The sequence below is a fragment of the Marmota monax genome, unplaced genomic scaffold (assembly GCF_021218885.2).
Source record: "Marmota monax isolate L192 unplaced genomic scaffold, Marmota_monax_Labrador192_F-V1.1 WCK01_AAM20220418_F8-fsc01415, whole genome shotgun sequence".
Taxonomy (NCBI): Eukaryota; Metazoa; Chordata; class Mammalia; order Rodentia; family Sciuridae; genus Marmota; species Marmota monax.
Genome location: NW_026692245.1, coordinates 34350 through 61475, shown reverse-complemented (window position 1 = coordinate 61475; position 27126 = coordinate 34350). Strand labels below are relative to the sequence as shown.

Here is a 27126-nt window from a genome sequence, read left to right as displayed (position 1 = left end):
TAGTGGTCATTTAATAAGCTGTGGTCTAGCCCCCAGCCTTGCTGGTCTTATCCAGTATCACCTGCCCACTATAAGTCAGTAAGACTAAATAAAATTTCCACCATAGGGTCTCCAGCACAGTGCATAAGAGTCTGAACTCTTTAGATGTATACACCTGGGTTTGAAACTGGACTAGTAGCATTGCCACTTCATAGAGGCATCGGGAAAAATGTTGTAAGAGGCATGCAAACTAAAAACATAGTACATCACGTGACATAGCATAGGTATGTGACAAAGCCTAGCATTTAAAAACACTGCCATAATTTCCTGCAGGAATCAGAGATATTGAATGATTAAAGTGAAGTTATCAGGAGTGCAGTGAATTCTGCAGATAGAATTGCAGACCAAGTTAGAAATGCAGGAAGAAGATGCAGTGCAGTTCAACTAACATTCTCTGAGTGCTGCCAGGTACCATCTGTCCTAAATGCTAGAATAAAAAACGACCAAGAGAAGTCTTACTGTCACCAGCCTAAGGTTAGAACTAGGGCTGAACAGTTCAAAATAGAGAGGCATGGATACTGTGGAGCCCAGAGCAGAGAGAGCCTTGATTTAGTCTGGGACCCCCAAACAAGGTATCTTGAGATGAATCTTGATGGCTAAGCAGGTGGAGACATGAACTAAGCCAAGAAAATATAGCAAGGTGTAAGTACAGAAGTAGAGGTAGTTCATTGCTACAGCAGTTTAAAATGCTATGTAGGAGGGGCAACAACTGGAGAAACAGTGTCATCAGCTCTCAAAGCCTGCATTCCTAAAAGCCAAATCCCAGGTCATGGAATTATGTATTCCATGAGGCCCCTGAACTCTGCTGATCATACTTTCTATGTCCGGGAGATTCTGGGGATCTTTTTCACATAAGTTCTGAGACTAATTTCTACAAATCACATGAGAAATCAATTTCGTCCAAAAAATAAAAAATAAACGGCAAATGACACAGAGATTAAATGATTAAATCTGGATCTTTTCAGTTCTAGAAACCCTGGCTACTAAAAGGAAGTCCTATCAAGTCTCTTTTTTTCCTGAAATTACCTGTGATTACTGACATGTGCATGTATTGGGGGGAGGGGGGCTGCCCAAAAAGAGAATGACAAAAAGTCCAGAGTGACACAAAGTGCCAGGTCCTTTCTCCAGATAAAGGGAAGCTACCCTTCATGGTTTGTGGTGAGCCCTTCATACTGATTTCAGGCCTGTCTTGTTTTCATCAGCTGTGGAACATTCTGTCTCGACCATGTCTAGGAACACACTTCCTCTGGCTCAGAAAGATGCAGCTTGTTGTTGGTGGGATAAAAACTGTTCTTATAGAACCTCCCTAAAAACTCTCCTCACTCTTGACAACTAACCTGGGTTGGGGACAGACCTGATGCTGATCACTAAACCCATTTATTCCTCTTTCAAATAGTGGCACAGCAAAAAGATATTTCCCAGGGACTTAGGAACAGAAGTGATGTGTACCACTTCCAGGCCTGGCCCCTAAATCCTCCTCCACATTCTGTTGCCATCCAGTGATTACAAGTCCATATGGTTGGAGTAGCCTTGTAAACCATGTGTGGAGGTGGAGCTGTGGGAATATGGTGTCCTTGAATGACCATGTGGAACAAAGCTCCCTCCTTCACACCAGATGCCCATGACCTGCCACTCATTTACTATGAAGCAGGCAAGAAACACATTTCAATTGTTCCTTAGTTAAGTCTTAGTTACAGTGGTAAGCTATTTTAACTAATATACCTGGCTAAATATATTTGGGTGGCAAATCCACTTTATTTTCTTTTAAACCCATAATACAGAAAACTATCCTATGGTTTCAGGACTTCATGGTACTTTCTCCTAATAGGAATCTGTTTTTATTATTTCAAAGACTAAGAAGTAGTATATAATTTAATCAGGGTCCGAAAAACAAACATCTATAAAGTACAGGCTGATAATAAAAACCATTCAAGCTGGTCTGGTAGAAAAAGAAAGAATTGGCTGGAACATGCTTTTCTTGTTTAAAGAAGAAAGGTTCCATTTAGTATCTGATAATTGCATCCTGTCAGAACGCAAACCACATTTCTAGATCTTTCCATATTTGTAAAGTATTGGGAAACAAGAACTTTATGTGAATTTTTTTCAATTTTTGAATTCCACTGGCTAAATGAAACACATCCATGGGCTGTGTATAAACAGACCCTAGGGTGTGAGCTGTTACTTTTAAGTGACACAGAATCCATCCTTCAGATGTGGCATCCACACCATTAGGGTTGCTATCAAGTGTTTTTTCTAGGTGTTTAGACCACCTCAGATGCCTAAACACTAGCCCTGAGCACATCTGTAGAATTTAAGAGATCAAATTTGTGGATTCAGGCAGAGTCCTCAGTTCTAGAATTTGCAACCCACAGTGTTCACTAGCCCAAAGGTGAGGGGAAATGGGGCAGCAGAAGGTATGAGAAGATCAACCTGTGATACATTGACGAGAGCCAGGAATCCCAGAGTGGTCAGGAGGAAACTCACACAGGACCTCTAGTTGGCCACTCGGCCCTTCCATCACATCCTACACTCTGATCAGTGTCAGTTTTAATCTCCTTCACTAACTCTGCCTGTGGAGATGACAAGTCCTGTTTCCCCAACACTCACACTGCTCCTATGAGTCACCACCCATGGCCCAAAGGGCTTCGGCATGCATCCACCCACAGCCACTTGAGGTCCCCCGTCATGAACAGCAGCACCTTCTGTCATAGACTGAGTACCCACAATATCCTATGGCTCTGGGAATCTTTCCAAGTCCAAGACTGAGAGCAAAAGAAGCTGCTGGGTGTCCTAGAGGCTGCTCCAAGGAGGGGACATGCTCACAGTCTGTGTTTTAATTGTTTTGTTGAACATGAGCTTTGCCCAGGTTGTTCTAAGATGTGGTGAACATACCAGCTTCTTTGGATGCAAGCACAGAAGGATTTAATCATCACTCTGCTACCTGACAACAATGTGTACCTACTTTTCTTACTGCTGCAAGTGGAAGTCTACTGAAATCATGGATGTAATGCACTTAGTACAGTGTCTAACAACAGGGAACAACATGCAGCAGCTTTTGCTAACTTGATGAGAATGATGCTGTCTGAGGTCAAGTGATTTAGGTAAGTCTTGAGTGTCCTAAACATAACACATCAGATAAGTTCTTGTTTAATATAAGAATAATTGTAATAAACTCTAGGCTTCAAAGAGCAAGGAGGAACTGTTTTATGTCCTGAGGATAAAAGAGGAGGCTCCCAAGGAAGTGATTGATCAGCTGTATTGTACATTCTCCCTGATTTTATTAGTGCTGCTCATATGGAAGGAACTAGATGCAGAGATCACCGAGAGTGATACTTTATCTGCAACCAGCACCACTGGCCAAAAGGGCACTGAAGGACATTTACTAATGAGGGTAATTAAACATGACTGGAGATCCAACAAAAGGCCTGCTGGTGATAGCAAAGCAGATAAAGAAGAAACCTCGCCCTCCAAAAAGAGACTGGACATTATATTAAAATGTCTGCACAACAGCCAGATAAGGCTCCTGCCAGAACCCACCCAAGGCCAGATTCAAAAAGGGCCCAACCCTGCCTCCTGACCAGAATATCCACAAGTTCTGATGAATGTCTACAACACCCCAAAAAAGAAAAAAAAGACACAGGGGTATTCTTCTTTCTTTTCTTAGGCTCATCTTATTTTGCTAAGAAATAAGCAACCTTGTTATGTTAGGTGAAGTAAACCAAGCTCAGAAGGTCAAGGGTCATATGTTTTCTCTCATATGTGAACACTAGAGAGGAAAAAGGAAAAGAAAGATGTGTGTCTGGGGGTGGGGGAATCTCATGAAAATCAAAGGGAGATCCGTAGAAGAAAGGGATTGGGTGGGAATGGGGAGCGAGAAGGGGAAAGTTTTGGGGAATTAATTGGCCAAATTACATTGTTATATGTGGATTGTGTGGTACGAACATGTAACAAAAAAAATCCCATCATTTTTTACGACTATAATGAGTCAATAAAAATGTGGAAAGAGAAAAAAATGGAAATAAAGTAAGGGTTACTTAAAAAAATGGAACTTAGCAACCTTGGCATGGAACTTAAACAGACAGAGATGCTAATCAAAGGCAGGGAAGATAAGGACTATCCTTGTGAAGGACTGTTTTGCTCTGATTTCTTTCTAATCAGTTAGCTGCCAATAAGAAGGAAGAATAGGAGTTTCTGCTCAGCCAGTTTCAGGCTGACCTTGAGACGGTGGCTACAGACTTGCCCTTGTGATACCTAAGTCATCCCTTGGTGTTTACCAGCTTTCTGAACTCACTTCTGAGCCTCACCAATTCTCCAAAGCTGATAAACAAAATGTGGTTAATTCTTATAAGAGAATACTATTCAGTGGTAGTAAAAATGATCCATTAAAAGACTGTCTAGCTCAGACACCAAACAGAACAGACAGACCTGTGTCTGGTTATCACAAATCATGTCCACATACTCTGGAATAATTCTCACCCACACCTTGAAGACACATGTGCTCTGTAAAATGATAGTTAAGTGTGATAAAGACTGATTACAACTTGTATAGAATATAGCATCACACCAGTCCCATTTCCAAGAGCTAAATCTTCAAAATACTAATGAAAAGTATGAATTACACCACATTACCTAAAAGGTTTAATGCACACTACAAAGAAATAGGATTCCTACAGGAAGCCACAAATGAATTATGGAATATAGACAGGTACAGTCTATTTCAACAAAGCTAGATTTCTCGGAAATTAACCATGATTTTAAGATTTAAAGTAAGATTGTCTCTTTAGATAATGAAGCACTTAGGTTAGATACACTTAGGAAAGTAAGACTGTTAAATATTTTTTTCCTCTTAAGAAAAAAAAAAAAAACAGAATCCAAGAAAAATCTTAGAAAAAACATTGAATGATACTCTTAAAGAATTGACTTTATCAGGTATCAAGACTTCAGAAAGTGACAATAATTAAAACAATATGGTATTACACCAAAATTAGACAAACTGAGCACGAAGCTGACCCACAGACCCACACATCTATGATTATTTGCTTTGTGACAATGACCCATGATTACTTTTTTTTAGCAAATATAGCTGGATATTCATAACAAACCCCCAAATTCCTGATCCATATCTTACACTAGATAGAAAATCAATTACAAATATATATAGAAGTTACAAAAGGCAAAATTATAACTACCTATCACAATTATGATAGGTAAAATTATAGAGCTTTAATAAGATGATATAAAGATATTTGGGGGGAATATTCATTACATTGAAATAGATAATAGTTATCTTCAATAGGATATAAAAACAGTAAGTATGATGGGAAAAATAGTAAAGTGGACTTGACTTCATCAAAATTAAAACCTTCTCCTCATCATAAGACATCGTAAAGAGAACAAAAGAGTGATCTACTGAATGAAAAGTTCCTTGCAATGCATTTATCTGACAAAGATTTCATTTCTATAAGGACCTCCTATAAATCAATAAGGAAAAAAAAAGACATTCCTATAGATGAATGAAGCTGAACAGAAACTTCATGAAAAATATCATCACCATGGGGCCTGGTGTAGTGCTACATGCCTCTAAACCCAGCAAATCAGAAGACTGAGGTAGGAGGACCACAGATTTGAGGCTAAGCCTCAGCAATTTAGCAAGACCCTGTCTTAATGTAAAAATATTTAAAAAAAAAGTCTGCGGATATAGGATGTAGTTCAGTGGTACAGTGTTTCAATCCCCAGCACCAAAACAAATGAATAAATAAATATGGCAACAAAAATACTGGGAGAATCCCAATTAAATATCAGTAAGATACATAGCTTTAGAGTGTCTTAAGTTAAAAAGACTGAAAAATCTAAGTGCTAAGGAAGAAGATGTGGGACAATTAGAAATTCCATACACTGTGGGAATGAGAGATGCAAAACTTACAGTTACTCTGGGAAACTGGTAGATTATGCTCACTTTACACACATGAACAAGAGAGAAATGCACCAAAAACACATTCACAGCAATGTTCATAGGAGCTTTATTCATAATTACCCAACTGCATATACTCAAAGGTCCAGGTGCAATAGAATGATAAGTAATCATCATTCTAATGCTTAATTTTTACAACAGAATATTATTCCTCAATGGCAAAAAAATGAACTACTTCTACAGACAATATAGAGGAATCTCATGGGTATGATGTTGAGTTATGAAAGCCAGCCCAAAATGTGCCAATGCTATCTATTTATATAAAAGTAAAAAAATAGAGAGTGCTATCTATAGTGATAGAAATAATAAAATTCTGGTTGCTTTTAGTAGCAGACCTACCTACAGAGGAAGCCCCATAGGCTCCTGCAAAGGTTGATATGAGTGGTGGGTATATTCAGACCTGCAGGAAGCCTTTTGCTTCTGGCTGGGCTATCTAGAAAGTCATGAGGCTCTTATTCACATTCTAGTGCCAAGAAAAAGTCATACAAGTTACCAAATCACAGTTTTGTGAAACCATTAAGAGAGCTGAGAACAAAATGAGGCCTCTCTGAATGAAAATATAGGACTGGACAAGCCCTTTCTAGGAGAGAGAGGACTGAGAACTGCTTTTATCCCTGCAAAGGAATGAAGGGAAGAAAAAAAAAAGAAACTGCTGTTAAAAGGTTTAAGGATGAATCACTGAAAGTCTGAAGAACACTTTAGTGGTCATGAGTGGATAGGCTTGATACATCTGTGTCCCAAGGGAACTTGTGCCCTTCATTAACTCCTTCCCATGGACCTCTAGGCACAAGGTCATTCAACAAAGGTTGGTTGCAGGGCCCAAAAAGCAACATGCTCAGGAAGAAGTCTGGATCTGATAAATGCAATAGACTGGATGAGGGTGTTAAGCCAGAGACAGGAAGATGAGGTAGGACAGGGATGACCCACCCTAAGTGAGGGCAGCAATATTGGGATAATGGTAAGTGAATGGATTTCATGAACCACCTTAGAAGTTGGGGAGGCAGAACCCACGGTGTACATTCCTAAACTACAAGATTCATTCTGTTATTCTGAGGTAAAAATTATATGAATAACAAATGCATTATTCTGTTTTATTACAATTGTCTACAGTGAGTACTTACATAGGGAAAACAAAACAGAGGACCAAAGACAAGTGGAGGCTCTTGAGCTACACTAAGATACCATCAATGAACTAAGAAGCTGCAAAGACTCCTGAGGAAGACCAGTACTAAATAAATTAGCCACAGAGTACAACACAGATTAAGTTACAGAACAACCTTCAAGCTGCTTGACAAGTGGATAGGAAGCAACACATTCATGCCCAGGAGTTTATGTGGGAGCCTGAAAAACTTTAGAGATCAGGAAAGGGAGAGGTTGAAGATTTATGATGTTAATTTTAAGAAATCTTCATATTCTGCTTCGTAAATTCTGAAAACACAAAACAGCAGTAAGTTAATGTTTCATTCATATTTTATTCAGGTTGTTCAGGCATCATTATACTCCCAAATGCAGAGAACGGCACTTTTCCAAGGGGACAAGTGCTTGCCCAGATGACTTGGGAAGGAAATTGGAACTGGATTGGCAGTTAGATCTTGAGCCAGTCTGACTCCTAGAGGCCCATGTCTTTTCTTTTCCTGAATTATTCTGTATCCCCATTAACTCTCAGGTTAAGTTGTGCCATCTGATCTCAGGCATCATTCTGAGTGGATGAAGTCAATAAAATAAATACATCTTTCCTGAAATAATGACAAGAAACTCTTTTTAAACTATCTGTTGAAAGAATTGATGTGAAAGAGAGAAAAGGATTCAGATCAGGTGACTCAGGTAACCTGGTCCACACTCTAAGATGCTGAGAACTATTTTGGTCCTGCCTCTGGATCAGTTTTTTTGCAGAATCCAGTTATTACTAGGGGCCTTGCAGTAATTACTATTTTTACAGAAGCTTCATTAAGTTGGTTTTAGGTTTATGCCTTGACATGAAACAATAAAATAATAAAAATAGAGGGTTTCTGAGAGAATGTGATCAATATACATTTGTCAATCTTGAATACAGCCCAGGAAAGCAAAAAGGATAGATTAAGAATTAAGCCAAACATGAATTTTAAAATTCAAAGTCATTTATAAGGAAGAAACACTGGGGTATATTTATAGACCCATTTTATTAAGTCAGCATTCAAAACAGCTTTATACACTTGAGTCAAGTTTTCAACATATTTTGAACAGGCATTTCTTCTAAATGAGAGAGTGGAGGTATTGTAAACCAAGCAAATGAGAAAATGTGAGTTTCAGTTCTGGCCATAAGAGTTACAAACTGGGAACAAATCACACAATTTTGTGCAAATATAAAAGGGTTAAAACAAGTATTAAACATAAGGCAGGGTGTGAGCATTCTCTACAAAACACAAAGTGATGTATCATTTCCTCAAAGGAGTTGAAAAGCAAAAGAAACAATAAGTTTTTGAAAATTTGCTTTTATTCAAGTTTACAGCCCTTTTGCTGATGTCTACCCATATATTTAAGACCAAGTACATTTTGATTTACTGATAATAATGCAAAACCCAATAATTGTGAGTTCTTTCCATATTGCTATTGCTGGCTTTTGTTTTAGTAAGTAGAAATGACCAAGCTATCAAATGTATCTAGGCAACACCAGTACTAATGATTTCTCTTGGCTTACATTAATATTTTGATATAATTTCAAGAGCAAGTATATCAGAGCAGTCAGGTTATAATACATAGTATATAGTTTAGTCAGTGACATCAGAGAAACCTAAACTAATATCCTCCATGTGTTACTTCCTGTTTTTTAGAATCCAACTTAGATTTAGTTTTCTATTGCTAAAAATATTCATAGTAAGAACACAGGTTTTAAAGATTTAAAAGAATGACATTTAGTGTACTAAGCAGAATGTCTGGTATGTAGTATAGAACCTATAATGGTTAGCTATTAAAATGTCTAAAATATTGTTTCTGAACACAAAAAGATGTTTGTTTTCCATGTATTGGTAATTTTTATCCTTTAAATGGTTTGCAGTTCTACAGTTACACAGTGATTCTGAAGCTTTTGTGATTTGATAGCAAGAAGGAAATTTTGACTGCTATTGAACCAACCACTATGAGCTAGACACCGTGATAGACACTATGGACACAAAGATGGCCTATGTTGTCTTTAACTTCAAATATTTCTCTGCGTGTGTAAGCCCTTGAAGGCAAATATTTATTGGTTCTTCCCAACTCTGTATCATCTGAGATTAAAATACATGCCTGGAAATGGTTTGGAATTAATAGGTTTAGTGCTTTTTCTACCATACATACAAATATCTAGATCTCAAGGTAAAAACTACTTTCAGTTATATTTCAAATGACTAAATAAAAACTGTGAAGAAAAATATTTTCATTCGTACATATATTACAGGAATTGGGTTCAAATTCCAGGTTCCTGGAATCACCCCTAGTGATTTTCTTCAGAATAAATACAATGACATTTAGGGCTTTCAAAAAATTCAATAAATGTGTGGCACACAGAAAAGAATTCATCAACTGATTCTGTGACAACAGAAAAGAAACTTGATGCCATTTTCTTTCCCCATATATTAACCCTTTCCCCATCATTTAATCCATATGGTCATAAAATTTCCTTTTAAAGATTCAAAATATTGGGGCTGGAGTTGTGGCTCAGCAGTAGAGTGCTTGCCCAGTACGTGCGAGGCCCTATGTTCAATCCTCAGCACCACATAAAAATAAGTAAGTAAAATAAAGGTATTTGTCCAAATACAACTAAAAATTAAATATTAAAAAAGAAAAGAGTTGAACTTGCCTTTCCTATATCTTCCATCCTCAGTTAACAGCAAGTGTAGAATGGATATAACAAACAAACAAACAAACAAAATATTCAAAATATTGCTCACCTAGTCTTCTTCTGCTCCACCGTCTTCATCGTATTTTAAAATATTATCTCTTACCTCATCCTCTGGATCAATTAAAAGTTGTTTGGCTTGGCGTTCTTTATCCCAGCGTTTCATCCATACCACAAACTTCAGAACAAGGACTAGATAGAACACAGTAATTGCATCATTTGTGCCGCAGTCCGGCTGCAGCAAAATAACCAGGGGTTGAGGAGCAACTTGTGTAGATTGATACAGCTGGAGTGGGAGCAGTTTATTGTAGGACAGGAGGGGTATATATATCTTACACATAGCTTATCTTAATTAACATAAACTAGATACAGCAGTCAACCAATAAGGAATCTCCACACTTAATGGCTCGCTGGCATTACTTCACAAACCACTCCCTCTGGCAAAATGCCAGGTACCATCCTGACTTGTTTACAGACTCTTAACACATTTGGAAGTCAGAGCTATCTAATCATGTCTGCAGCACTAATAATTTGTATGTAAAAGGGTCAAAGGCTTGTAATCCATTTCCAACTCTATTACTTATTTCTGGCCTCAGAGATTTAAAGAAACAAGTCAAGGCAGGACTGAGCATTGGGTTCAGTTTGTGACCACTTGGGCTCAATGATCTGGTGTCCCACAAACCCCTTTGGGTAAATATCCTTGTCCTCAGTTTCATTATCTATGCATGGGGACAGTATCATTTTTGGTCTTCATTTTGGCCTTAATATAATACTTCAGATACTTTTAATATAATACTTCATAAATTCTGAAGACACAAAATAGCAGTAAGATAAATTATGACACTGCTTAATGCAGATTAGTCTCTCATCATTATGATTCTAAATTCACAGAAAATGGCACTTCTACAGGGCATGGTGGTGGACACCTGTAATCCTAGTGGCTCAGGAGTCTGAGATGGGAGGATTGCGAGTTCAAAGCCAGCCTCAGCAATGGCAAGGCATTTAGCAACTCAGTAAGACCCCGTCTCTAAATAAAATACAAAATAGGGATGGGGTGTGGCTCAGTGGTTGAGTGCCTCTGAGTTCAATCCCTGGTACAAAAAAGAAAAAAAGGTACTTCTCTGGTGTGACAAGGTGACAAGTGCTTGTTTAGATGACTTGGGTAAAAAATTGAAGCTAGATCAGGAATAGCATCTTGAGATTTTCCTTGACTCCCAAGGGCTGTGTTTTCCTGCCACACTATTCTGCATTTTCTGTTCTATCAAAATGCATGTTTCAGCTAAGAAGACGAGGGGATTAGTTTGAGCACTAAAATAATATTAGGCTTTCATGCTTCACACTTATGTGCCAGGACTGGAACCATAAATTTTCCAGAGTTGATGTTAAAATCAGCACCAATTCATTTTCCTTCAAAATGCCACAGTCACTTCTACATGCCTCAATCCATCATACCTAAGTCTTTCTTGATAAGGCTGGCATCTACGCCACGTTTCAGTGGAAACTGAAACTCGTCCCTAAGTGCACATCTAGGAATGAGCTCTGTCTAAAATCTGAGGGTATCGGTTTACATCCTGAAACAAAAGATTTAATGACTCCTATTTGAGCACATTTTTATTATTGGCCATAAAAGTAAATATCCTCCTTTTAAAGCCAGATACATGATCTCATTTGCCATTGTTCCAGGGCTAAATCTAGCAAGTGGATTATTAGTATAGCATGCAGGTTTCAAATTATAGCCAAAGTAGTCTCCACACAGGAAGTAAAAAATGCTCAGGCTTCTATAGTAATTGCTTAGAATAAAGGGACAGAATTCTAAATTACCAGAACACTTGTAAATGGAGGAAACATAAAAGAAATGGCCAACATTTTCAAGAAAGTGATTGGTGCATAAGCATGATCGCACAATAAACTAAGTCCTGCTGCTATTCCACAATAAAACACAAGGCCCAGGCAATTTCTTCTTTTAACCTGCATGCTTAGAAGTGGTTCTTAAAGTACTTTCCAGTGGTTAATTTCTTGCATTCCACTGAACCAAAGATTGCCAAGTATCTTAAAAAGGAGCAATTCCTTAATCTATACTTCCTCTAAAGACAGACAATTTATTGAGCTGTGTAATCATTTCTATTATCAAATGTGCTGTGTGTGAAGTACAATCTCTCACTATTTGGTGCAGCCCTTCAGAAACAAATACCTTGATCCTCGCCTGACTGGAGCAGGCTGCTGACTGTGCTTTGTACGGAGGAAAGTGAAGGAAAGCAATATACTTATTTTCCTAAATCATCAACCACATGCCATAAATTCATACTCAAATCATAAGATACGTGCTCAACCTTGGGACTGTTTAACATTTTTCTACAAAAAGAGTTTTACAGCTCCCCAAGCAATCAGCATCAGAAAATGGCAAGAGGGCATGGAAGAAGTATTCTGGGGAGGCTTGTTGTAAACCTGTAAGTGCTTGGAAGAATGCTCCAAGGCTTTCCATTCTCAGGTGGACTTGGTAGTCCTGTTTATGATTGAAGAGGCAGTGCTCAGAGGTCAAGGAGAGCTTACTCCCAAGTCAAGGCAGGACTGAGCATTGGGTTCAATTTGTGACCACTTAGGTTACTTTGTAGGGCAACAGAAGTAAGTTCCGTTGCTGAACATCCCAGAAGCCAAAGGAATTAACACCCAAGAGACGACACTAGTACTCACTAAGGAGGATGATGATACACAGCAGGATGGCGATGATGGCCCCCGTGCCAAGCCCTGCGCCCACGATCCGGTCCACATCTGTGCAGTCTCCATTTGAGTCACACTGGCAAACCTTCACTCGGAGGATGGAAATATTGGACTTGGGAGGATTACCGGAATCTGTGATTATGATGGGAACTTCATAGATCCCAGCTTCAAGAAATTTGATCTTTAAATTGAGCTGAGCAAAATCACCTGTACAAAAAGAGGAAAAATACAGTTTGATAATCAATACCTAATGCAACAAAAACCCAGCCTTTTCCAGAATGTGTCTCCTACCTGACTGTATACATAAAGAGAATCACAATGCTGCAGCATTATGAAAACATTTTTTTTTTTTGGCTTCAAGAGCTCTTAATATTTTACTTAAACTTTAAGTAGCTTTTAGAATATATTTAATGAGAAGATTATGAAGCACGTAAAAATTAACTTTTCATACCAGGTTTCAAAACCTCTCAACTGCACATATATTCAAATAATTAACCTGTTCTTACCATTAAGCCGAGTGATGGTCCAATTTCTCTTAATAGTCACAGGAGATAAAGGAAGATCAAAAGCAAATGGTCCAGCATTTGGATCGATGTCATAATCAAGTGCTGTGATGTTAATTGAATTGGGGTCTGGAGTTTCACAAGTCTCTGCCTCTTGAGGTAACACTTGAGGAGCATTGTCATTAATATCAAGTAAATAGATTTGCAGCGTTCCTGTTCCACTCATAGGAGGAATTCCTAAAAAGGGAGGAAAAATTACAATGGATGCTGAACAGTTCTCTCCAATAAGTCTCAATTACAGTGAAATTCTCAAACGTCCAGCCTTCTTGCCCTCATCACTGTGTTACCCTGGAAAAATCTAGCTGTCACAGTATCTGAATGGACTGTTTCAGAACAAGTCCACTTCTTTCTTCCCTCTTGGCATGACCTTGAACTGCCATGCTACGGTGTAGGGAGTGAGCATGGTGACGACAGGCTCTATGGGATCCCACACTTTTCCTGGCCCTGTTGTCCATTACTCAGGGTCTGTGCACATCACACTCCTCCAGGCACTGTATGGAATGTCAGGTAAGCAGGACAAAGGCTCAAGAGTTTGTGGACCCTAGCCTTTGGATAGAGAACTAAGACATGTGTGCATGAAAGAACTCAAGAGTGCTTTGAAAGCTCAAAAATGGCTCTGACCTAATACAATACTCTACAGACAAATAATACAGAACCACAGGTCTCATTTCGGGAAGGAACATCTTAGGGGAGAGAAGTGATAGTTATTGATCAATCAACTACTCAGAAAGATCAGATGGCTTTCTTTGTATTATTTTGTTGTCATCCAACAAAGTAGGTTTGAACAGATGAGGAACCTTTGTCTCTATAAATTGCTCATGGCTACATACTATTATATATAAGTGGGTTGTTACTAAAGGTTGCTCTGCCTGGCCCCAAATCCATTCTCATTCCACTATAAAATGTCTTTACCATCTCATATGATAATTCTGTCTTCTGCTCATATTATAAATATTCATGCATAAATAATAAATGATATGTATATAAAATAGTTTATTAATAGTAATACATTTTGAAGCCCAAAGATTTAGGTGACCTGCTCAGGGTAATGCAATGAGGAAGGTACACATGCACATGTCATTCTGAGCTGGGAATAAGTAAAAATCTCTACCACCCTCTGTGAAGAATATCACAGTTCTGAGAACACAGAGAACTTAGGAAGGCAGGGCGTCTGTTCCAATTTCCCAATACTGTTACCACCACTATGATATTTGACAGTTTGAAGAACTTTTACATTCATTATCACATTTAAGATTACTTAACTCTTACAACAACTTTATAGAATAAGCAACAGTTAAACAATTTAATAATAATGAAACCATGGCACAGAGAGAATATAAGAACTCGCCCAATCATTATGGAGCAGAACTGAGGCTCTATATCCAGCTTTGTGATTTAAATTGAAATGCACATGCAAAGTGTCCCAGCTACATAGACTGAACAGCTCACTTGTCTCTCATATCAAATAACCTTCCAATTAGAACAAAAAATCACCTGGGTGAATGAAAAACCTGGCAGGCACTTACAACCAACATACATGTCACTTTATATATGTAAATCTTTATATCACGACATTATGGTTTAAGATACATTATTTTAAGTTCTAATGTAGAGGACAGCTACTAGTTCCATGCAACAAGGAAACATAAAACACACTAGTGCTCAGAAAAATCAAAGAGTCAAATGTTTGTATGCAGGAACTAGAGCAAAATAAGGGGGAAAGGTGGTGTGGGATCAGATATCATAAAGATATAAGGAATGTCAGTGGAGTAGAAGGAAGAGATCGAGATAGAAGGAGGAGGAATGGGAAAAGGGAAAAGATGTGGAATGATTTAACAAAAATCACACCATGTGCATATATATAACTATACCAGAGGAATTCCACCTTTATGTTAAAAGCACCCACCAAAAGTAAATAAATAAGCAAGTGAAAGAAAGAAGGAGAATAGGGGGAAAGAAAGGAAAGAGGGAAGTTGGAGAGGATGGGAACAAAAATGGAATAATTTCCATGGGTATGATTTTGTCAACATGAACTCAAATGTATAAATATAATGCTCCAAAGGAAAAAAACCTCCAAAGCAATGCTCTGAGGTACACTGGCAGAGGCTGTTTCTACAGAGGTCCAACTCTCAACATTTGAACAGTCATGTCTCATTAGAAAGGATAAGAAATAGTGTTTTAGCTCTGTCGCCACATGGATTTACTTCAGATCGCAATCTCATTGAATCTTATTATACAGGATTTGGAAACGTTCATTGAGATAGGTTTTATCAAAAGTGTTGACAGGCAATGTTTTTCAAACGGCACATCCTGCCCGCCAATTTAAAGGTTATTTTTATTAAATATTCCCATTACAGAATAACACTAAAATATTTTAAAACATGGTTGTGATTCAGTTTTGAAACTACTCAAAAATAGAAGAAATGTTTATTGAAGTGGTTAGTTTGTGCCAGGTACAATTTTCTATGTAGAAGTCATTCTATTTCCCTCAAAACAATACACATAATAGTGAATACCATTATGTGTATTTACCAACAAAAACATCAGAAAAAAAAGGAAAGAGATTAAACCCCATCACCAATCATATGCTAAGACAGTCGGAGAGGTGGAGATAGGCCCTGGGGATCAGGCAGAACTCCAGAGCTTCCATTCTCAAGCACATGTTAAACCGAATGCTAACAAAACAAGAAAGTTCATCATCAAGTTTCATACGTTCCTTTTATATTAGATATCTAAAAAAGGTGGATTACCTATATATCTCAACCAACTCAGACCCAGCAGAGATCCGCAAAAGAAAATACGAAAGGTGTCAGAGTATCTCTTCTAAAATCCAACACCCTAAATGCTCACAGTCTCACTTCTCTCAATTTACACCCTAAATTAAGAGCTTCCTGATGCATGGCACACAATGGCGGAGAGTCAGAAATAGGACAATTGCTACAGACACATATACTAATGGCAGTAAACAGACTGACTACAAGAAATATAAAAAGACCAACTCAAAAAACACAGAGACTGTCCGGTGTGGTGGTGCACTCCTGAAATCCCAGTGGCTTGGGAGGCTGAAGCAGTTCAAAGTTCAAAGTTCAAAGCCAGCCTCAGCAAAAAAGTGAGTGCTAAGCAATTCAGTGAGAACTTCTCTCCAAATAAAATATAAATAGGGCTGGGGATGTGGCTCAGTGGTCGAGTGCCCCTGAGTTCTATCCCCAGTACCTAAAATAACAACAAAAACCACCACAAAAACACAGACTCTGGGGACACTGATGGTTAACTGGAGCTGTAGTAAATAAGGTATCAAAGTGTGGCAGGACAGAACAAGGAATGTTCATAATCAGTATACCAGGCTACCCTGGAAGGTGTGTGGCCAGAGAACATTCATTAGGCACAAGAAGGCCACAGGAAATGAATTTTTTTTTTTTTTTAATTGGGGCCTAAGAGCAACAAAGGTCCATTTTCTTGTCAATATGGTATTATAGAAAATCTTGGTTTGTGTGCATGTATGATGAGGCTCTACTCTCTTTAACCAATGTACAGGATAATACCACAAATATATTTAATTACATACCATTGTCAGAAGCAAGGAAAGTAGCATTATATATATTGTTTTTCACATTTGGCGATTCTCTGTCCAAAACAGCAATTGTAGTGATTTGGCCATTCACAGGATCTATTTTTAGCCAATTGGCAGGATCAGATAATTTTGTGTATCTACAAAATGAAAGTGCAGTAAGTTTAATTTTTTTTTTTTTGATGTGAAGCTTAAAAGATAACACATATTTTACAGGTTTAATTGCAAAAATACAACCAGCTCATTAACTTGCATTTTTGTAGATGATGGTTAGAAACAGAGCTTTCACAAGGAAAATATTTCTGTGGCAGTGATTTTGGGAGGTACATAAAGGTTGTGTTTGGTCAGTCATGCAGGAAACATTCCACAGATATTTGAGGTACAAGACAAAGAGCATAATCTCCCTAGTGTGCATTAAGGTAGTTTGGACATATTTCAATGGAGGTTCTTGTCTACTTCAACAGATATCAAATGTGCAGATAAACGGCTCAAATATACTTTCCAAATAAGTAGTAGATCTAATATATAGGACTTAAGAGAAATTTATAAAAGAAATTGAATTTGATATCACAGATCACTCCTAATTGGTTTCACCACCTTATCATGGCAGAGATGAATCTCACTGAAGAGATCTCTTATAATTCATTCCTACTAGGATCTCCCACTCTGGGCCAAGCTTCTGAGCTATATCCTTTCAAACAAGACCCACAAGCTCCAGTCTGTATGAGTAGAGCGATCAGCTTAAATTCTATTTTTACTGGAAGTAGGAGGTGAACATTTCAAGGTCAGATAACCAATGTACAGTTTGGAAGCATGTGCTATACTTTGAGAAGTAAAAATTGTAGGATTTCAATACAAATATTAATTAACTATTTAAGTATGTTGGTGTCAATGTATGAAGAAATAGAGGATAAATGCAGTTATCTGTTAACTTCAGTTTGGAAGAAAGTTAAATAATAAATTGCCAGCTCATTTTAAGAATTACCATCATGAGCTACAGATAACCGATTCATGGGGTGGGCTTTGCCCGTCATCTATTCATTTATCAGGAAGGACAAATTAGATTTTGCTGAGGTTGGAAATCTTCACAGATACATTTTATAAGTTCACTGCACAGGTAAGGAATAAAAATAATTAGCTCCTAGATTTTGGTTTGGGCCTAAGTTTCATTTTCTTCCCGACATGAAGGAGAGATAAATGTCATAAGCTTCTGAAAGTTCTCTATTTACTGACTGTACAACTTTTTGAGGTGTTCAATTTAAAAGCACAGGCTAAATAATTACCTTCTCTTAAAAAAGGAAAGGGGTAAAAATAAACAAAGGAAATTTTTTTCTTCAATTGATACACAAATGGTAAATTAAATAAATTTTATGCATGATACAGAATGGAATGTAAATTATAAAAATACCATAAGCAGCATTTCATACCTAATATTCTGCTGCATATATCGATCTGGGTCCTGAGCAGTGAATGTTGTCAACATGGTACCTGCGTGAAGACCTTCTTCTTGGCGAATGATCTTGGGATTGGGGGCAAAATAAGGGTTTTCATTGACATCGATAACTGTGACAGACACAGTTGCAGTGGACTGAGGTGGGTGCTGGATTCCTTTGGCTAATGGCACTTGATTTTCTGCAGCAACAGTAAGGACAAACATCCTATTTGTTTCAAAGTCGATTGGCTGGAAAAAGAAAAGATAAAAAGAAAATCATATTTTTCAGAACTAAGAATATTTACATGCTGCGCTTCATTCTATTAATTCCATTTCTCAAACTTGATTTTTTTTTTTAATTCACTGCACAGTGAAGTTCCTCTCAACTTTCTGGAAAATATGCCTTATCCTGGTCAATGACTGAAATACTTATGCAAGTTTAAGCTACTTATAAATCTTGGGTACTTCAAAGATTTACGTTCACCAAATAATGTGCATTACTGCTGCATGGATTTATTTATTTAGGTATATCTAAACAGTGATTATTTTTAAAAATAACATTGTGGATCAAAAATACCAACTAATATGAAGTCAGATAAGAGCATAGGGTCTCAGGCACTGGTATAGGATCAGTCCTCATCCAGGGAAGCTTCCCCCAGTCTGTGATACACTAAAAAACAAACAAACAAAAACCCCAGGAAATCTGATCTTTTTTCATAAAGCTGAAATTTATGAATAGTTTAAGTATATTTCATAATTTGAAGTACAATTTGAAATACCAATGTGTACATACACACACACTTCCTTTTAAAATAAAAGTGATTTTTGGTGGAAGGCTTTTTTTCCTTCTTTAGCAAACTAAAATAATTCTGAGTGTTTTACTGGTCTGTAAAAATCACAAATCTAAGGACAACACTCAAGATTAATGCAATGCACAAATAACCCTTCTTGTAAATATTTACTTCCAAAGTCCCACTGATTTCCATATCAGGTACAACCAGAAGAATGGGCAGTTATACTCTTTATATGTATAATATGTCAAAATACATTCTACTGTCATGTATAACTAATAAGTAAAAACACACACACACACACACAAAAAAAAAATACAAAAAAACAAAGTCCCATTAAATCCTGCTGTCACAAGAATGTTATGGGAATCAAGTGACCAAATGGAACTTTCCCTTAATTTCCCTTGATCACCTTTTAGTGAAGGTGCAAACAGGCAGAACTGTGTGGTAATAACAGGGAAAGAAAGGGCACAGAGAATCTCGAAACTTGATGGTAGCCCAAGAATGATCAAGAGCTGCAGGTCACGAAAAAGCTACATCATTAGCATCAACTGTACCAGTTTCTTAACCTAGATCACTTCCTCACGTCTTGAAACACAGTTTTCTTCTTTCACTCCCAAGTCCCCAGCTCAACTTTCCTTTCCTCAAGTGTTTCCAACAAGACAGAGAAGAAGCCAGAAAAGAAGATTGTAGTATCTTGAGGGATCGCATGAACCACTCCACTGTCCTGTCGTGACATTTATTTGTGCTTCCTGGCATCGGCACAGTTCTGAGTTCTTCAAAGCATACAAAACTCATTCATCCCTCACAAAAGTGCCATGACTTAGGTGCTGTCATCACAGCCCCTACTTTCTGCATGAGGAATTTGAGGTTAACAGAGGTTAAATAACCAGTCATGGTCACACAAGTGTCAAGAGCAGAGCTGTAATTTGAACACAGACAACTGGGTTCTGGGAGTGGTGCTCTTGATCACTAAGTTTCAAAACCACATCTCAGTCGACTCATGCACATACAGTACATGGTTGTTGGCAACTGGCACTGTGATGCACATTGCCCTGTGAAGCCAACACCTGGGTGTACTTACAAACTTTAGGTGAGAGGCAGAGTAATATATTTTTTCACTGGGTAGGGATGATCAGCGGAACCAACTTATTATACATTACAGCTATGCATTATTATACCTGAAGAACATTCCCTCTGCATTTGGCACCAAATTGTTTTGTTTGGAGTCCTCTCTTTTTCTCTCTTTTGTCAATTAAAAATAGAAGAATCAGTTTCTTGAAGTTTTGAAAAAAATTATTTAAAATAGCAATGTAAACACAAGATCTTTTTAAAACATAGGCTCTTTTCTTGCCTGCTCATTCCATGTTACTTCTGTGATATTTTCTGGTTCACTCCCTACCTCCCAATATTTTCAACAGCTGTAACCACGAGGAACATAGGTGTGGTGCCTCATTCTTCACAGGTATCAACTGAGGATCAGAACTAATACATCAATTACATTGATAATCAGTGTTGTTGAGGTCAGTCTCTTCAGATTGGTAAGTCTGTCTAAACTGACTTTATGATTTAAAAAAAATCTAAGTCCAATGATAATGGGGAATACCTTTGCTGGCCTCAACCTCAGCATAAATTAAACCATAACACATAACCTACTACATAAATATGAATTCCAGATTTAGAGATGTTTGGGGGAAAAGAAGACCCTAAGATTTAATAGCAAAATGATACAGTAGGGGCAAATCTACTGCTCACTGCCAAGAGGCTGTCAGAGATCAATGCCCTGAGGAACACTTACTTTTACCACGGTGACTAACCCGTCGTTGCTGTTAGGGTCGGTCTGAATGGCAAACCTTCCTGTAGGATCTCCACCACTGATTCTGTACACTGCGTTCCAGGCTGGTGTATGGGGCTGATCCTTATCAGTCACGGTTAAATTAGCTACAATGACATCCACCCTGTTTTCAGGTACTTCACCATAGAACTACAAGAAAGACAGATGTCAGTCAGAGGAGTGACGTAGACCACTGGAGGACAAGTTGTCTTGACAAACACACCACCCAGATTTAACTGCTCCATTAAATCTTAATTATCTACACTAAATGGGGAGATTGGTAATGCAGGTAATCATAGGATTTATGCTTGACTTTAAAAATACTATAACACATTTTAGTCCCCATTTTTATTTTGCAAATGATGTTGCAGTTCCATTACCTATTAAAATTAGCAACCACTTATGAGTATCTGGGTGATTAATGTGGGGTTAGGGGAAAGGATTTGTCTACGGAAATGATTTTACTTTGATATAGATAATTACATACTCAAGAAGGAGCATCAATCAGTCATGTAGTTCACACACCTGAAAATGTTTGTAAGTATTTTGTTATAACAGCACCCAGTCTTTTCAGAATGTTTGTTCCAGGCAGGATATTTTAACATTTTTAACAATGATCTTGAAGATGAGGAAGAAAACTACTGAGATGCCTGAGTTAAAGCCCTGGGGACAGAAGCCCCCGAGCCACTGGCCATTCTACTCTCAAGTTAAGCAAGTTCCACTTCTATTTAACACATTTATTATTCATGACAAAACTTCTCCATAATGGACCACAGACCTGAAGTTCCTTGAGCGACAGGCCATACTTACTGTCATGGCAGTAAACTCTGGAGGATTGTCATTGACATCTGTCACTGTGATGACAGCCGTGGCTGTGTTTGAAAGACCGTATGTGGGATTGCCTTCCATGTCTGTAGCTTGAATTATTAACGTATACTGTTGCACTTTCTAAAAAGACATAAAGATAACAACCTAAATGAAACTAATTCCTCAAGAAGACATAACAGTTGTTCTGTGAATGGCTCTTTATTACACACGGAAAGCACAGCATCATTCATTCTGATGAGCATTGCTTGAAATTTCCCAAGTGCAGTTTACTTTAACTTACAAAGCACAGGTCTGGTCTTTGTCTAAAGAGATTTAACTGTGTATATGCACATCTCCTCACAGTGAGGAATGCGCTGCAGATGTGTGAAATTCACAGCTAAGCTAAAACCTCCATCTGGTACAACCTTTCCCTTTTCTTCACTAGTCTGTGATCAAGCATTCCAGTCTTTTGGTTTGTATTTACTTTCTCATGTGTTAAATTTCTACCCAGTTTAGGACACTGCAGAAGCTCAAGAGAGGGGGAAGAAAGCATACATAATTTACAATATATGCAGGCTTTCCTTTTACATATTTTTATATATATGCAACTTCTGTTATAAGAGGGTTGATAGGATATTTCCCTCTAATCCTCACTAATGCATACTATTCAAAACTACATAGGAGAAATATATTCTTTTTTCCTAGCTGTCAGCAGATCTTTATTTAATTAATTTATTTATGCATTTATATGTGGTGCTGAGACTGAACCCAGTGCCTCACACATGCTACCACTGAGCTACAACTCCAGCCCCAGGGGAGATATATTCTTACAATCAAAAGCTAATTCAAACTGGGCACAGTGGTGGTGCATGATTGTAATCCCATTGTCTAGGGAGGTTGAGGCAGGAGGATCACAAGTTCAAGGTCAGTCAGGACAATTGAGTAAGATCTGGTCTCAAAATAAAAAAATAAAAAGGGCTAAGGTTAGAGCTTGGTTGGATTCCCCAGTACCACACACACACACACACACACACACACACACACACACACACACACACACAGACATATACATAAGTCTAGTTAAAAGGTTTATATTTACATAGTTAGCCCTGGAACATAGTAGGAATTTAATAATTGCATATTCAATGGATGGGTATTTGGACATGATACTCCTTGTGTCCACTGTTTTGAGCACACAGTTATAATGGGTATAGATATGGATACATTTCCATGAAGATGACTATTATCTGACAGGCATTCAGTTCTTTCAAATTCCAGACTGACTATTTTAGAAAGGAGCCAAATCAAGCTGTAATGTATCTAAGAGCAAGTCTTGTGATTGTCTGAGAAGCCTACAAGTACTGGCTGACAAAGTTTTATATTAGGAAAACCTAGCCAAAAAAACAGTATCTAAAATAATTTGGAATCTCTGTAGAAGTTGGCACAGATAAAAATATATAGATCATTTTCATAAATGTTAAAAACATTCCAAACCAGAGTCACTTCTTCATACGAAACAAAACCAAAAACAAAAGAAAACAACGGTCACTGCAAAGTGCGGTTTCCCCTGATTCTAAATATAGCTCCCGTTATGAATGGCCATTCTTAAGGGATTTCTGGAGCTTGGATGGAACAGACACAAATTGTAGCTTTTGATTTAGTTGTTCGAGGGAAGGGCAAGGAAAAGAAAGGAGTAGGAGGATCAGCCACACATTAGATTTTAAGTCTCTGCCTACCCAAATGCCAGCCTCTACCAGTTTTTATTTTAGTTGTTTTTTTTTCTTTTAAAAGACAAAATACCACATTTTACTGAATTAATTAAAAAACCCACAAACGAATAGTGCTGGTTGAACCATTTAAATTTTTCTGAACCCACAACACTTCACAAGGATGCATAAATAGGGTACAGTGTCTCTCAATGGTTTCCTTTCTCAGTCCTTAGTGTTGCTTTAGTTCAATGCTCTCATGGTTACTAAGAGAAATTTTTTTTGCAGGGCATTCAGTTCAGTGTCCCCACTGAAAGTTATGAAAACAAAAATTTGTTGTGACTTTTGAAATGCCAATTTTTGATAGCTGTTAGTTTGTAGAAACAGATGAACATTTTCAAAAAACAATTAAAAAGAAAAAAATGGAGTTTATTTTTTTAGAAGATAAAAAAACCCTCCCCATGGAGATTGAGCACTTTCCTATTTCATGAATATCTTTAAAATTATATGGGCATAATACAGACAATTTTGCATAGGCTGAAATAATTGGGATCTGTAACTGATTCTTGAAATTCCCTATTGCTTCAAGCTCGTCTTGAAATCTTTTAAGTTTTAAGAGAACATTGTTATTTCTAAATGCCTAACTGTAAAAATGGTCTTATATTTAGTAAGGAAGTTTTGATAATCTATTTTTTAAGCAACAAAACCATTCAGAGCTTCTTGCCTAAATCAGTCACTGGGCATGTGGTTCTGAATGGCTAACGTTTAGATTCCCTCACAAATTGACTTCTCACCTTCACAGTATTACAATGGACATAGAGAATTCTGCTTCAAAACTTTTTCTCTGTTCCTTTTTGAGATATGATAAAGTCTCAACTCATCAGGTTGTTATCAATCCTTCCCTCTCTGTGACTCACCCATGTTACCAAAGCTATCCTCTGTCATTCATTCATCTCACACTTTAAGCTTTTTATATTTATCTTCAAATGCACTGTCATGACCCCATGCTATGGCACTTGGCAATTCTCCTGCCTAGACCAGTGGTTCTCAACCACAGTGATTGTGTTCTGCTAGGGGACATTTTTGTTGTCACAACTAGGGAGTATTTCTGACATCTAATATATTAAGGCCAGAAATTCTGCAGAACATGCAACAGGACATGTCCCCACAACAAAGAATTATGTATCCAAAAATGTCAACAGTTCTCTGGTTGAGAAACTCTGGCCAGAATATCCTTCCCTCATTCTGAGCCTGCCAAACAAGCAGCTTCAAAGTCATCTTGTTAGTGACTTCTGAAAATCCTTGAGGCAGAGCTCTCCAGTCCTCAAGATTGTGATCCCACAATGCATCTCTATCACGCTTTCTAGTTTATATGGCCATTATCATATTGCATGCTGTTCTTGCCCCACCATGCTTGTGTGTGTTGTGAGCACACACTCATACCCTCCCATCCCCAGGGCTCTGTTTGTCTCATCAGTCTGTAGCACAGTGTCTTACAGACAGCAAGCAAGCCATGGATGCTTTTGACTTTGTGGGTGGATGAATGAATGGAGAAGAAACCTTCAGCATTGTATTACCATAGAAAACTCACTCCAGGTTAGGGTAAAACCAAATTCTTATTTACATGGGTAGCTATAATTATTTATTAAAACATACTGAGAGCACAAACTAGCTATTTCTCAAACCACAGTGATGCATCCATCATTTCCCAATTCTCCCATATCCTCATAATTCTATACCATGAGTCATTTCCTATTTATCATTCTTTTTTCAAAACTTAATTTATTTATTATAGCAGTACCATGCATGAAAAACTGCTTTCACATGCCATAAATATAACTGTAAAGAATAAACATAATAAATTTTTGGATGTTTGGATTCTGGTGTCTGTACTTGATGGAGTAGCATCTAAAAGGCTTGGGGGCTTTGCTTCCTACAGGGTCCTCTGCTTGTACCAACCAAAATCATTATACGTGTGGAGTACATTTTAAAAACACTTATCTGGATTGAAATCAGCGGAAGAGGAGGTTAAAGACATTCAGTTATTCCCTTGACAAACATTTGCTAAACTTCTATTATATGGCAGGCAATGCTGTATTTACTTGGATAAAATAGTAAATAAAATCAGATTATGGTCTTGGTGTTATGAAGTGACAGCAATTGGAATGAATCACAGCACCAAATACACCATGCAATTGTACTCAGGGTAGGAAGAAGTGATGCAGGGAGTCTTTATTTTTTGTTATTTTTTAATGGCTCAGTTTAAAAACTCACTTTATTTTTTAGAACAGGTGGCATATACATATGGTATAATATTTAAAAAGAATAAACAGGTATAAAATGAAAAATAAGCACCTTTACCTCCTCAGTTTCCTAGCTCTTCAGGTCCCCATTGATGTAAATTTCTTAAAAATTTTTAAAAATACTTTTTTAGTTGTAGTTGGACACAACATCTTTATATTTATTTATCTATCTATCTATCTATCTATCTATCTTTTATGTGGTGCTGAGGATTGAAGCCAGTGCCTCACACATGTGAGGCAGGCATTCTGTCACTCAGCCATAACCCCAGCTCCTTCTTAAGAATTTTTAATCGGAGTGTCCCAACCAGTCCTCAAAGCTTGAAGGAAGGAAGGAATACAAGAGATGTATAGGGTGAAACTGAGAAGAACATGATGACTGAACAGATTGGGATTAGTTAGTAGCTGAATATGGTAAAGGCAATTAGACCACAACCTCAGAAGACAAGGAGAAAACACTAGTTACATGAAATAAAGAATTCATCATGAATCAGACACTTAAGAAGGTAGACTTGCTTTTGGATGGATGAAGCCAGGTTAAATAATAATGTCACCAAAATTTAGGATTGTGACCCACATAGAAATTATTAACTGTTAACTCCCAGTTAGCTCCTTTGTGAAAAGGGGCCATCTATTTTGAAAATTTGTGCTCTAATTTTTTTTTTCATGCTTACTGTATGTGGACACTGATCTAAGGACCTTGATAATAGAAAACAAGGACTTTAGTTGAGATTGAGCATTCATGTCGGGTGCAATGCTAAGCACTAAATAACTTCATTTGTCCTCACCACATTCCTACAAGGTAGAGTTTTCATCCTCATTTTGCAAATGAGCAACTGAGTCTTAGAAAGGGAAGAAACCTTGCCATAGATTTCCAGCCTTAAGTGCCAAAAATAAGACTTAAAAACCGGTCTTTCTGAGTTGAGAGTGTACCATTAATTGCTCCAATATGTAAGTGCCCTCCAAGAAAGTCAGAATACATAATCTGCAAGCTGGATGTAACAGTGCCTGTTAAGCCTGTATTCAGGAAGCTAAGGCAGGAGAACCACCCAACCTCATGAGTTTGAGACCAGCCAGAGCACACAGAGTGAGACCCATCTCAAAAAAAAAAAAAAAAAAAAAATGAAGACAAAGAACAAGAAGCACATCTTGAGTAAGGGAAGAAGGCAGAAGGCCAGATTCTAAGCAGATGAGGAAGGACGTAGGAGTCGAACAGTGAGTAGGTGCTGCCCTTTTGAGAAGTCTGGTATTGAACTGAAGGATGTCTCATAACTTCAAGATTTCTTCAGGGTTCCTGTTCACGGTAAAAGGAAGAAGAACACCTGCTCTGCTGAATACTAAGAACAAGAATCCAGATATACTTTCTATATGATATAGTCTTTGCATCAGAGAGTAGGCACTGTGGTTGCCCAGAGAAGGTGTTGAAGATTGGCTCTCTAAGGGCGAGGATCAGCTTGGCACATGGAAATGAGAAAGAAATATTGAGGCAGAAGAAACAGCAATAGAATATAAAACTTCACTGCTACAAGAGCATGTGGTTA

General features: G+C 37.7%; 1 protein-coding gene across 1 annotated transcript in view; it reads right to left on the bottom strand.

The window, feature by feature from the left end:
* Positions 1 to 9918: 9918 nt before the first annotated feature.
* The window catches only part of LOC124085513 (cadherin-2), a gene marked incomplete at its 5' end in the record, with an annotated part of 30344 nt that continues 13136 nt past the window's right edge, over positions 9919 to 27126 (bottom strand). The window contains 7 exons of the mRNA XM_046433219.1: positions 9919 to 10058; positions 12558 to 12791; positions 13091 to 13324; positions 16713 to 16855; positions 18143 to 18396; positions 20737 to 20922; positions 21583 to 21720. Coding sequence (XP_046289175.1) covers positions 9919 to 10058; positions 12558 to 12791; positions 13091 to 13324; positions 16713 to 16855; positions 18143 to 18396; positions 20737 to 20922; positions 21583 to 21720 — 1329 coding nt within the window. The remainder of the gene's footprint in view (positions 10059 to 12557; positions 12792 to 13090; positions 13325 to 16712; positions 16856 to 18142; positions 18397 to 20736; positions 20923 to 21582; positions 21721 to 27126) is intronic.